The 14398-nt window shown below is 37.7% G+C and overlaps 1 protein-coding gene across 4 annotated transcripts in view; it reads left to right on the top strand.

Annotated features, from left to right (window-relative positions):
* Positions 1 to 14398, top strand: part of KCMF1 (potassium channel modulatory factor 1) — a 43193-nt gene that overhangs the window by 20414 nt on the left and 8381 nt on the right. For all 4 annotated transcript variants that reach the window (XM_014882394.2, XM_088156633.1, XM_088156634.1 and 1 more), the window contains 2 exons: positions 1107 to 1274; positions 8263 to 8402. In XM_014882394.2, coding sequence (XP_014737880.1) covers positions 1107 to 1274; positions 8263 to 8402 — 308 coding nt within the window. The remainder of the gene's footprint in view (positions 1 to 1106; positions 1275 to 8262; positions 8403 to 14398) is intronic.

Here is a 14398-nt window from a genome sequence, read left to right as displayed (position 1 = left end):
TGCTCACTGTTTCTTTAAATGAAATGATGCAATTGTTTGAACAAGTCAGGGAGATTCAAAAGAAATTGTTTATTGATGTGTTTCTGAATTACTTGTGGTAAAGCTTATGTTAGATGCTACAGAGTGGAGTAGTAAAAAAAGTGCAAAAAATGTGCAAAAATATTTTGTAACTCACACTAGTCCTCTGACAACTAGGCTTAGAAAAAATAGAGATACGGCTAATGTGACCTTTTTGTTCTGGCAATTTACTCTAAAATTGTCTGTGCTTTTACCAAACTATGAAGAATAAATCTTAAGTGATGCCAAAAGAAGGTGTTGATTCAAATCCTGCCTTGGTTGTACACACTGGTTTATTTTGTGAAAGCCCTTAATTTGCTCCTGCAATTGAAAGATGTTTGTGTTAGCCTTCCCAGGTTACAAGATTATGTCACTTCTGCACTGACTAGGCAACCCAGAGAGAACTGAAACCATACAGAGAAAAATGAAAACTTCTTGAAGCTATAAAGCCTTTCTCCAGTGTGGCTACTTTACATTGCAAAGAATGAGCTTAAGGGAGAAATAGAATGGAGAAAACCGATGCAGGCTAAATTAAGAAAACGTGGGAAAAGGTCCTCATTTCTATACCACATGAAACGTCTGGCTATAGTGTTACTCTGAATTAAAATGTTAGGAAGTGTTGAATTAAAGCTGGAAAGCTAGTACATTTTTGGCAGTGATTGATTTGGTTGTTGTTTTTTTTTTCCTCTCAATCAGCCATTATACCAGTTTACCTTAAAAGTGGCACAATTCCTGACTGGGACAGTGAAAATACCAGTCAATAGTAAGAGGTAAAGGTGTCTATAGGAAGATGCAGCCAAAGAGCTTTTAAAACCTAGCCTGTTATTATTTCAGGTGTTTGAGTCTGCTTTACTTCAAGAAGTCAAGATCCTAATTTTGGGAGACTGGTGTCTTTTAAAGACATAGATGGATTTAAAAATTGAGTCTTGTGTCAGCTGAACATGACGTGGTTGGCTCTGTTTAGTTATTGAGATGCAATAGCAACAAATCTGCCTTGTAAAAAATAAGTGTATTTGTTGCTGTCTTAAAGCAATTTTATTTGTTTACAGGTGTCAGCTGTGATGCATGTTTAAAAGGAAATTTTCGAGGTCGCCGGTACAAGTGTTTAATTTGCTACGATTACGATCTGTGTGCAACTTGTTATGAAAGTGGTGCAACGACAACAAGGCATACAACTGACCATCCAATGCAGTGCATACTAACAAGAGTAGATTTTGGTAAGTGAAAATTTCAAACTCCAGTAATTTGTTGCTATACTGTGTCCACAAACATAATGCCAATTATCATGTTTCTAATTATTAATCACTTACCCCATTAGTGCACTAAAAATAAGCTCTTGAGTTCTAACAAGCAGGCATGTTTTGTTTGATAAAAGAACTGATTTTTTTTTTTTTAACTGCTGCATATGTATTGCTGATTTTGTTGCTTTGGTCTGATTACAGCAGATTATCAGATAATAAATATACTTAATCACAGTGACTACTGTTAAAAGTGCCACAGTCTACAGGCACAAAAAAAATCTTGGTGACATTTTATAGAAGGTCGTTCATTTCTGGTTTTTGTGAGACTGTAAGTACAGGACAGGTAAAGTGATGGGCTGCAATGAGTATGAGAGATTAGGGGTAAGGACTAGCATGTAGTCTTTTTGGAATTCCTTTGTCAGTCTCCTAATCCAAGAGTTATTTCTAACTGTAAAGCCTTGTCAGTATTTAAAATAAATAATAATTGTTCTTGTGTCCTGTCCAGCTTGTTGTTTCTGTTGCCTTGTAGTTGAAACTTGTGAGAAATCATTTTGTGAAATCTATTGCTCTGTGATGTTGTTGATGCTGTACATATATTTTCTTTTGATGTCAAACACACGGGACTAGTATTTCAGTATTTTTTCCTAGTGACTGCAGCACTAATCTTCATTTTTTGAATCCTTTAAATATGATGATTTCTCAAAAGCTAATAAAAGAAGTCCTAACTTCTTTACCTTTTTGATTAAAACAAAAGTAAAATTTATATACTTCACTGGTCTAAAGTTTAGAGAATAGCTACGTATGGAAACATGCAGTTAAAACAACCTTTATATGAAGTTGCCTTCAATTTTCGTTTGATTCTCAGGGCTACTCTTGCCCTGACACTGCCTGGTCATAACTTCAGAAATCCAGATCATGGGAGTCTGTGGTTTCAAGGAAATAACTTAGTGTATTATCAAAAATACATGCCCCTATTTTAACTTAACATGTTTTTCGTCAGGCTTTTCTTTTTTCCTCTGTGTACAGTATTGGGGATGAAGGTCCCTGTTTCAAATGCACGGTTGAAACTTCTTAACCTGTTAGCAACAGTTATTTTTGGATATTAAACATGGGCTAATAAGACAGTATTGCTGTAAGTACTAAATACTAATCACAGGGGTAAGAAAACTGAAACATACTAACGTTAAATGTCAGAGATTTCTGTGTACTGCAATAAGAACTTCCTCTAAACTATGCTTTTTTTTAAAAAATGCCTATAGTTAGAAACTTGAGAATGACTTAGAAATATGTTTTGTTTCTTGCAACTTGGTTACTTCTCCTTTGGAAGTCTTTGATAAATGTACCTTTGGCTTAATGCTTTTTATTGTGTGCATGTTGTAGAGACACAGAGGGGTTATTTTTTGCTATTTAAGTATGCATGAAGAAGGTTCACAATGAAGTATTTAGATAGGTAATAGGATTTGAAGGGCAACTTCTATTTTGCTTAGTGTATATGCTGTTTATTCTCTAAATGAGAATAAGAAAACAAGGTCTGTAAATTTCATATGACTTGATATCCAAGCATTATTCCCACAGAACTAGTATAAGGGAAGAAAATACTGCAGTTCAGCTCTACAGTAATTTATTGGTTTGATTAACTGTGCAGAACAATTAATATCACCAAACTGTGAGCCACAGCAAAGTCTGATGGTACTGAATTACTACTGACCTTGTAAGCTTATAGAGTGGAGAATGACTTGAGAAAATTAATAAACGACATATTCCTTAGAGTTCAGGAAGATCTGTGATATCATTCATAAAATGTTTTGATTTTAGAGTTCCATGTAGAATACACATAAAGGTGTATACGTTACAGTATTGTACAGATGCTTAAAGAAACTGGTGACTTTTCAAAGGACCTTGTGTGGCTAAGGAGTGACTTTGAGGAACGTGCAAAAAATTAGATACTAAGAAATGTTAAGTTTAATTAGAAAACCAATAATAAATGGTAGAAGTAGTCTAAAATTACCTGAATCAGGGTTGTTAGGATAGTTGTATTAGTGGATATTAATTTCTGAGATAAAAATAATCACAAGGGTAAAATTGGCAGCTAAGTGATACTGTTCTAGTTTATTCCCAGCCAGCAGCCAAGCCCCACACAGCTACTTGCTCACTCCCCACCAGTGGAATCAGGGAGAGAACTGGAAGGGTAAAAGCTGAAAACTCCTGTCTTGAGACAAAGACAGTTTTAATAGGGTAAGCAAAAACAGTGCACACAAGCAAAGCAAAACAAGGAATTCATTCAGTGCTTCCCACCAGCAGGCAGGTAGTCAGATAGCTCTGGAGAACAGGGCTCCATCATGCCTAATGGTGTCTTGGGAAGACAAAAAAACATCACTGCAAATGTTACCTCTTCCTCCTTCTTCCCCCCTTTACATACTTTATATCCTGAGCATGGTATCATATGGTCCAGAATCTCCCTTTGGTCTCTTGGGGTGACCTGTTCTGGCTATGTCAATTTCCCATGCTTCCCAACTTCCTCGCTATTGTAGCAGTGCAAAAAGCAGAAAAGGCCTTGGCTCTGTGTAAACCCTGCTCAGCAGTAACAAAAGCATCTTGCTATTATCAGTTCTGCGTTCAACAGAAATCCAAAAGATAGCCTTGTACTTCACACTGTGAAGAAAATTAACTCTATACTATCTGAAAGCAGCACAAGCACAGAACTAATAAAGTCTTCAGTAGTTTGCTGGTGATGTGGGAAGTCCAATGAAAGGACAGTGTTTGTAATGTATGACAATATGAGTGGGGAATTTTCTTAAGGAAGGAAGATGTTACTAGAAACACAAATTGGAAGGCTGTTAGTGTAACTAGGTGTGTGAATTGTAGTTTACTTGGCTACTGATAAACTTCAATGCTTTCATCTGTAGACAGGTTTGTTTCAAAGGTATGAAAATATTTTAAAAGCAGTAAACTTGCAGGTTTTGCTTATGATAAAGAGGAAGGTGGACAGCTAGTGAAAAAATGAGTATTTTTCAAGGAAAAGGAAGCAGAGTGGAAAATCCTTCTGTCGCAAAACTGATCCGAGCACTTCAGAGGAAGTCACTGTCATTTTTCTAATTTTAAAAGTGCACATGGAGATCAGCAAGTCATTTGCCCAAAATCTATCTGCTGCTGATAATAAAGACCCTGAACCATTAAATCTCACACCACTCTGGCCAGCACTGTTTAGACATGGGTGTCTGTGGAGTTCACTTCAGTACTCTGCCTGAAGCTGCAGCCAAGTTGTTTGTGGTGGACAGCTGACAACATGGATGATCCTTTCAGCATAGAAAAAGTCGCATATTGTTTACCTCCATCAAAGCTATGATCAGTTTTTAGAGTTCCTAGATACAGAAATAATGTTGCAGAATATACTGCAAGAAGATGGACTTTTCCAGGTACTCTGAAAGAGCTTTTGTTGTCAGCTTGACACATTTTGATTTCTTTTTTTCCCTTGCGATACAGACTAGTATAGGAGTAGTATGAGAACACTGAAAATGAGTAAAAAGCTCTAGTGTTTTCTGGTTGTGTATGTTCACTCTTGCACCATCTGGTTGCCATATTTATCTTTCAGGAGTTAGTATATAACCTATGTATATTAATTTTGAAGTGAGATGGGATCCAGAACAATGACAGGGCTATTGTTCCTCAGCCCCCACAAGAGACACTGGAAAAAGTACTTCAACACACACCAAGAGTGATATGCTGCTGTAAGAGGGACAGACCTTAAAATAAAGTATGAAGTCTCGTATGTAATGAGAAGTGGCCTTTAAAGCACAAATCCAATTTGTTTATTTAGAGGGGTCAAAGAGTAGAATTGTAATAGGTCTGTGCAAAGAACAGGAATGTGCTTACCAAGCAGCCACTGTACTTTTGTGGTCTTTGTAGATCAATTTGTCAGGACAATGGAGAAGTTCACAGCAAATTTCCTAGTTTCCTTTTACTTAAAAAAGCATTTTAAACTGTTAGGATGCTTTAGGGTCTAAGCATGTGGGTTGCCCATTACCACATCATTTTAAAGTGGCTATGCTGACAAATAAAGTAATACAAATTGTTAGTAGGATTCTCTGCCAAAATCCTATCATGTTACTTTGATCGAAGTACAGAACCTACCTTGGTTCAGAAGTGCCTTCACTTGTCAACTAAGTTGCTTGTGTGACAGAAGATCCTGCCACTCTTTGTGCCCAATTCCTAGGCAGAGGGTATCAATTAAATAATGGGTACATGATAATGTGTAGTGTGAGGTTGAGTAGATTCACCAGAATGCAGCTTGAGAGTTTTGTGGGTTTTTTGGTTTAGTTTTCTTTTTCACACACTAGAACAAGGTATGTATGCGGAAAGTGTACCATGCTAAGTCTGAGCATCGTATTTAGTTTGGAACAGGACTCTGGAGCAGCTTTGAGGGTAATACGGCTGCTTGATAAGTGATACAAGAACATATATACTTTGTTTTGTTAAATAGTGTGTTGTCACCATTTGGTTTCTTCAAACATTGAAGGAGTTTAAATAAATACACTGCAACTCATGTCATACCAACATTTTTATCTATATGTATAGATCACATTGAAATTACATTAACTTATATGAAGAAAAGTAAAACTAAAATTCTATACTGCTGTGTACCCTTGTAAAGAATTATGTCTTAACAAAAAGTAAAAACTGTTAGAAAATGTAGTCCTGATCAGATGTCTATTTGAAAGATTGATTTTTATCTAAGGAATTCTGTAATACTTCTGTTTCGTCACTAACCTTCTACCAATTTTAATAATGTGCTAGTTAGATTTTAATATTAAATATACATATAACTTTTGTAGCCATAGATGGATAAAAAAGCAAAGCTACTGATAGTTTTGGTTGCATTTTCACATTTGATTCAGGTTGTTTCTTGGAGTTTTTTTCCCCACCAAGGAAAAGCTATAATATCTAAACACTATTGTGCTTGAAAACTGACTTCATAAACTACTGTTGAGTCCTCATCAGACAGTGTTCTGATCCTTCTCCTCCTTTGCATTCTTCCCCTAATTCATAAGGAATATGGGTCACAAATCTTATCCTAGAGGGATGCAACTGAATCTGGTTTTACTTTTTTACTAAATACTTTTACTTGTCTTTCTAAGCATCTTGAACAGAGGGCTTTAGAGGTCTAGAGGAGTTTGAAGAACTATGGACTCCTGCTTTTGTCTTTGAAATGAACCAAAATTTTAATATCTGACAGATTGCTTTGTGGTCAGAAGAGGCAATTCTTCTATCATGGGCACATCACATTTTAAACTCACAGATTTGTAAATGAAAAGACTAACACAATTGTAGGTTGCTTCATTTCTGCAGCCGTGGAGGCATGGTATTTTCGTTTTTTCCCATATTGCCTCTAATTCTTAGTTAACTTCATTAGCAAAGGACCCCTTGGTAGTCAAGGACATGACTGTTCATTATTTTAGGATTTTTTTATGTGCTTGTAGAAATAAACAGATGGAGAAATACCCATTCAGTACCTCCAATGCTAAAATCAGAGATAAATATTCATGAGACCATTTGATTACCAACCTTATTTTTTTTTAACTTAGATTTTAATTTAAAGGAAACTTTATCTGGTGATCTGTATTTCTCTTCTTTCAGAAGAGATTTTGATAGTAAGAGTGATTAAAGTTGAAGAGAAAAAATGAAGGGAGGTATAAACTTAGAAAGGAAAAATATCTACATTTGCCAGCTTTAACTTCTGCACATTTTCTAATACTTCTTTTTCCAGATTAAGGCATATTTATTTCGCATTCTCATGTATGCTTGATGTATATTACAAGAAGGATGTGGAAGGAGGTGTGAGTGGGAGAGCATGCTGGAGGTATAATCAGGAGGTTGCAAAGAGCTCCAATTTTTATTTTATTAGCGAATATTTTGTATTCTTTGAAAACAGCGAACAACACGGGATTGGGCAGTCTTGTCAAACCTCCCCCCTCTGTGATAGAACTGTGTGTACTTCTAAAATTCTTGGTATCTGGATTGAGCTAACAGTGTATCTAAGGGAAAGATACCTCTCTGTGCATGCTTATCTATTTACAGCTCTCTCCAGATGGGTTGTGACTCTGGGGCTCTGGGCGCTTTGCTCAGCTGTGAAGTTGGAGTTGCCATTGTTGCCTTACTTGAAAGTACATTCATTCATTCTCAGTGAGTTTTATAGGTAGAGGTTTTTAAGCAGTCTGATATTTAAGAGGTTCCTTGTTTGGTTGGTTTTTTAATTGTGTGTTGTGTTTTTTAATATTGATGTGAATGAGAAGCTTATTCATGTTTCCTGTAACATACAAAATACCTGCAGAGAATGAGAGATAATAGGATTCTCTTCTTGTATGATTTGATAAATTTTCATCTTAAGTTTGGGGAACTTCTGTGTTAGCAACTTAAAAGTGCCAGCTTTTCATCAGTGGTGCAGAAGTGCTCACATTCAACACACTTAAAAGTTGAAGCCCACGTGTAACAGATACCCAGATTTCTTTTTCACTATCCAACTTTTATGTTACATATATGAGATACTTCTGAAACTACTTAGTCACCAAGGACATCTAAATTTTGATCTAAATTTGAGGTTTTGTCTAGAGTTTAGCTTCTGAAATTTCATCTTATAATAGAAAAATACCATAGTTGACCCTCTCTGTGGGATAAGAACAGTGGTGGAAAAGTGAAAGTTTGGCAGTATCAGCAGCATCATGATGGAAGTCTTTTTTTCCTAGTAAATATTGGAAAACTAAGTTATATGTGCTAATGAAAATGAAACTCAGTCTGATTTTTCTTCATCAGTAACTGAACCCCTCCTGAATATATCCATTTCAATGAAAAAAAAATAATAGATTTAGCAGGGAATACAATGAAGAACATTTATATACAGGTTGATGTGAACAAAATTAATGGTGATACTGCTTTAAAGTAACTTTTATTTAATCTCTTCCTGTTTCAGACTTGTACTATGGTGGGGAAGCTTTCTCTGTAGAGCAGCCACAGTCTTTCACTTGTCCTTATTGTGGGAAAATGGGGTATACGGAAACATCTCTTCAAGAACATGTTACTTCTGAGCATGCAGAAACATCAACAGAAGTGGTAAGAAGCCTCAGAATTTACATTCGTAGTGGAAATGCATTTTAAATGGTCTCATTTCTGAAAATTTGTCTTCCTGTTCTTTCTTGAAGCATGTATTCATTTAAATGCTTTGTCAGAAGAGAAAGTATCTATACTTAGAATAACACCCAAATTCCTCTATGATTTATGGATATCATAATATAAGCTTGCTTCCTTATTTTAGAGTTTTTGCTTGTCCTGATACAAAGGCTGCCGTGTTTATGAGATTCTTATACTGTCAGACAAAATTTAGAAAGTTCTCACAGTTACTCTGTCTAGCTGTATCTCCTTTTTCATAATTAGTATGCAGTTGTTCTTCAAGCTTACAGCTATGCCGATCTTTTGTAACTGTAAGAGAGAGAGACATGCAGATAGTTTGTTTTCTAATAGCTTTTTTAATGGACCTCTTATTTTATGCAGTGGAATTCTGTAATTGTTTTAAAACTATTCCACTCAGAGCAGGGGGTTTTCCCCCATCCCTAACCATTAGGACAGTAAATGTGGTTTAATATGCACTTCTTAAACAAGTTTTAACACAAATACTTTAATTGGAGATGTATCTTGATAAACCTTAGGAGTAGGAGAAACTGGGTTAGCAGTTCAGCAGAATGACATGGAGGCTGCTGTTCTGTGGTTAATCCTAGACCCCTAGGAAAAAAGCAATGCTTGCATTGCTCATCACTAACACATTGTGTGAAATTAGTTGTAAATCGGTTCTCTATTCTAGTCTTCCAGTTTTCTTAATTTTCAAATAATTCTGTGGAAGAAAATGAATGACTCTTGGAACCTAATAAGGACCTTGGGTGAAGGGGTGATATGGAATGGTGTTTGTTCACCTTTTTGGGACTCAAAGGGGTTACAAGCTTTCTTAAAAGCACAGGAAGTGTTTGCTTCACCATCAGTTGGACCGTGGTATATAATATAACTTGGTGACACATTGCAATTTTACAGTTTCTCTGAGTTTTTCTTAAACTTTGCAACTTTCAAACATAGCATCAACCGTTGAAAGTTCTGCATTTAGATTACTTTGTTGCTTGATATTGCAGTTCCGATTTGCACCACTTGATGTCAGTGATACGTTCCTAGCACTGAGTGTTCACAGATCCTGGGCTGTTAAACTTGACATGCCCTTGTTTGCAATTGTGACTTCCAGAACTCCACACATAAAGCCTGAATTTGTGATTCTTCACAGCTGCTACTGTGGTGAATCCTGAAAGAATTATATGTGTACAAAAAATTAAAAATCGCACAAAACTTTCTTTTTATGCATCAGTCTGCAACACTATTACATCATTATTGCAAACAATTATGAAGGACAATCTTTTAATCCTTGAATACGTTTGTTACTGTTTGTAACAGAATCTGGCATTTGTGGTAAATGTTTAGTGTGCATGCACATAAAGTTTTTTGGGTACTGTACCCTTACTGGGATGGCGAACGGCTAAAAGACTAGTAAAGAGGAAAATATTATGGATTCTAAATGTTTGTGGTTATAGGCTTTCAGACAATTATTTATGTTTACATACTGAGCTTCTTGTTGTTTGAATATCTCCTTCCAAAGATGTGCTTTATTTTAGACATGTATTTTTAGGGATGTAAGGGAACTTTACAGGGACAGAATAATTTTTATTGGCTTTTCACCCCCATTTTTTCAAAGAATAAGCAAAAAAAATTCATCTGTTAAATTTTACCATTTTTATATTCAAAGTGGTGCAGATAAGTTTGCTTTCCTCTGATTTTTCTCACGTATAGGCATTGATAAGTACAGCTGTGTTAGGTATCTGCAGGCAGGAATCACATGCTGAATGTGATTGAGAGGGACCTCTGGGGGTCATCTTGAGCAGGTCCACGTACAGTTGGTTGCTCAGGATTGTGTCCAGACAGTTCCTTAATAGTGACTCCACAGTTAACTCTCTGATTAACTTGTACCAGTGGTCAGTGATCCTCACAGTTAAAAATGTTTCCATGTTTTCTAATGTTTATAAGGAAGCTCCTGTGTTTGAATTTGTGCCTACTGTATCTCATCCTGTCACTGCATGGCTCTATCGTCCTTTTAGGTTCCTTTCAGGTATTCATAGACATTCCTGAGATCCATCCCCGTTTACCCTGCCCTTCTCCAGGCTGAACAGTTCCATCTTTCTCAGCCTTTCCTCCATTCCTCTGTGTAACCTTTTACTGAGCTCTTTTCAGTGTGTCCATGTGTGGAGCTGAGAACTGGACACTAATGCTGGCTGAAGGCAAAAGAATACAACTCTCAACCTGCTGGCAGCTCTCTGTTCAACGTAGCCCAGAACACCACTGGCTTCTTTGCTGCAAGAGCACACTGTTGGCCCGTGGTCCACCAGGACCCCAGGTCCTTTCCTGCAAAGCTGTTCCATATCACTGGCCTCCAGTATATGCTGGTTCCTGGGGATATTTCTGCCCAGGTGCAAGACTTTGTACTTCCCCTTCCTGTTGTCTGATTTCTTCAGATTTTTAAGGTTGCTCTAAATATCAGCATATCTAAATATGTAATCAGCAGAATTCCCACTGATCACCACCCTCTGAGCCCATCCACTGAGACAGTTGTCACTCTACCTTACCCTCTGCTTATCCCGCCTGAGCATCAACAACTTATCTTTGAGCACCCTGTGAGAGGCAGTGTCAGTGGTCTTACTTGAAGTCCAGGGAGAAAATTTCTCCTACTATTTAGTCATCTGGCAGGCCAGACACTTCTGCATTGAAGTTTAGGAAGCTAGTCAAGCATGTCTTCCTCTTTGTGAAGCCAGTGCTGACTACTGTTGATGATTTTCTTGTCTTTAATAGTCCCTAAAAATAGTTAACAGTAGTTTCCTCACTTTGCCAGGGATCAAAGCAAGATGACCAGCCTGTAGTTCTCTGTCTTCCTCATACTTGCCTGTCTTTTAAGATAGGAGTGAAATTTGCTTTACTTCTGTCCTCAGGCACGTCTCCCAGTCACCATGATTGTTCAGAGGTTGAAAGGAAGCTCACAATGGCACCTGCCAGCTCCCTCAGCACCTCTTGGTGCATCACACCCATCACAGCCTGTGGGTTTAAGTATTCTAGTTCACATAAGTATTCCGCAGAGTGATCCTCTTCCAGCAGGGGAATGTACTCCAGACTTTACCCCTGCTCTCTGGGGCCTGGAGTTGCTAAAAACCAGTCTTGCCAGTAAAGACCATAGCAAAGAAGGTATTCAGTACTTCAGCCTCTTCTGTGTCCTGTATAACTCAGCTTCATCTATTTTGAGCAATGGGCCCATATTTTCCTTAGTTATCTTTATTTTCTATGTACTTCTAGAAGATCTTCTCTTACCTTGGACATTACTTGCCAATTCAGTTCCATTTGGACTTTAGCTTTGCTTACATTGCCCTGTGACACTCAGATAATTCTTATGGTAGGCTACACTATGGCTTCCCCTAGGAGGGTAACCTCTGTATGTTTTTGTGTTTGAGTTTGCCCAGGAGTGTCTTGATCATCCATGTAGGCCTCCTGGCATTTTTGTCTGACTTCATATTCATTGGGTTGGAGAACTCTCGAGTTTGGGCGGGAGTGACCTTTCAATATTAACAGGCTTTCTCGGGGCCCCTTTACTCTCCAGGTTCATACATAATGGGACTCCTTCAAGCAGATATTTTAAGAGGCCGAAGTTTGCTTTGCTGAGGTCCAGGGTCATGAGCTTGTTTTTCTTCTTCCCTGCCCTCAGGATCTCAAACTGCACTAGTCAAGGTCACTACAGCCATGACTTTCTTTGACCCTCACATCTTAACTGAGCCCCTCCTTGTTGGTGATGATGAAGTCCCATATACCACCTCTCCTCGTGTGCTCCTTTGTCACTTGGAAGAGGAAGTTACCCTGAGTGCACGCCAGGAGCCTCTTGGATTGCAGTTATGCTGTGTTGCTGCTCCAACTCATACTGGAGTGGTTGAAGACCTCCATGAGGATCAAATCTTGCAAGTGTGAGGCAGCTGCTCCATGACTCTAGAGGGCCTGATCTGTTTATTCACCATGGTCAGGTGGCCTATAGTAGACAACCCTTTGCCTGTTCTCTTCTTAATTCATAACATGTAAGATCTCCATCAGGTCTTCTTCCATCTTCCATCTAGACTGTGCTTTTAATGCACCCCAGCTGCTCTCTCACTTAAAGGGCAAGGCTCCCTTCCTGTTCAAAGAGCCTTCTTCCTCTTCTAAAGAACCAGTATTTCTTCAGCTATATAATGTCCAGGGACAATGGTTAGAGTTAGTTGCAAGGCAGAAGAATCTGAGAATCAGTATGATGGTTGTTTTGTTGGTGTTGAGGTTTCAGGTTAGTTGGAGTGGTCTAGATAAAATGCAGTGTTCAACTATAAGTCCCTTAGCACTGTAAATAAAAAAGAGGTTTAGGAGACTTTGTAAAATACCGTCTCTTCAGTCTTGTTTCATAACAGAGATGGAAATACTCTGCTATTACATTGCACTGCAGCAGCTTTCTCACCTTCAGGAAGGCAGTAACTAGGCTTCTTGTAGATGAATGGCAGGCATTAGGTTGTTACTGGGATGATAAAACTGGGGAGAGCTTTTTTTTGCGTTAATGAAATGGACAGTGAGACAGTCTCTATGTCCCTGTTCATCTTCTAAGATCCCAGTGACTCTTGTTGGTTATGGAAGTGCTGTCACTTAAAGTGCTTACTTTGTATGTAAATGGGGAAGTAGTGGTAATACAAGCGCAGTTCTGGAAACTGGCAGATGTTTTGTGAGTGGATTGACTTAGGACTTTAGAGTCATCATTCAGGGTTGCATGGTGATTTCTTAATACAAATGCTTACAAATGCAAGAGAAAGTTCTGACAACATTTGCCTTTTGTCTGCACCATTTGTTCATGCATGTCATAATTAGCAATGATTTTTAGCTGTGTCATGCTTAATCAGTGATCCAGCAGTCTTTGTTGTGATTCTGTCAGAGTTTATGCTTAACTAATGTTTGTGCATAACAATACTAGAGTAACTGCCCCTAGTCAAGAGTTCTTGAAAATGTAGTTGATATTTAGGATTAGGGTTGGGATACTTTGATTCCTTCTAACTCAACATTTATTATAACCTTTTCTTAACTGATGTTTTTCTGAGGTCTGAGTATATTCACAAATATGTGCAGTTAATAACACCTTTATCATGTTAACAAAAATCTCTCTGGTGATCTCCTGCATTCAGGAGTGGGTTTTTCTTCTTATGTTGGATTTCTGCTTCCTCACAGTAGCTTGATTGCTTTGAAAGTATTGTATTCTCTTGGTATGAGAAGATTAAGCAGCTGTAATTAAGTTTAGAGCATTCAGAACCATCTATCCAATACACATCCATTTCTATATCTCTACAGGCTAGCTATATGATATGTTAGCATAGCTGAGTATTTATTATATTATATTGTGATAAGATGTGCCCTGTAGTACACTTGCTTGGCTTCTGTAGTGGTGAAAAAGCTGTGGAGATAAATGCTGAACACTGAAAATAAGAGGGAAAGAGTTGTAGCAAAAGGCTTTTAAAATGCCTGGTTTTCTTTTTAGAACTGGCCACTAAAATCAAAGTGGAATTAGATGCAGCAGTTCCTGTCAAGAGCAGCTGAGATTTTACGGTAAACTTGTTTCAAGACTTTGCTCTCACCTCCATGAGAGTTCAACAGATGTGTGCTCTTTTATACAGGTGTTCTTAATGCTCATGTAGATCTTTTGAGATCTACTTTCAATAGCTTAAGTATACACATGAAGAAATGAAAGAAAAATGGAAGATGCTGTTTGTGGAGTCATTCAAAGAACAAGACATAATTATGGCAATAGTAGTGGTAATGTTTGCTTGCTTAGTTAACTGTACTTTGGTTTAAAAAGCAAAACAAACAAAACCTACCAAACAAAAACTGTCAAGTGGGGAAGAAAGAAACCCAAAACCAAAAAGAGACCTCAGAACCTGCTCTCAAAATACTGTTGTGGAAACAGGTGTGGAGATCAGCCC

The sequence above is a fragment of the Sturnus vulgaris genome, chromosome Z (assembly GCF_052056855.1).
Source record: "Sturnus vulgaris isolate bStuVul1 chromosome Z, bStuVul1.hap1, whole genome shotgun sequence".
NCBI lineage: Eukaryota > Metazoa > Chordata > Aves > Passeriformes > Sturnidae > Sturnus > Sturnus vulgaris.
The sequence above is the reverse complement of the archived record's forward strand: the minus strand, read 5'-3'. Positions and strand labels throughout refer to the sequence as shown.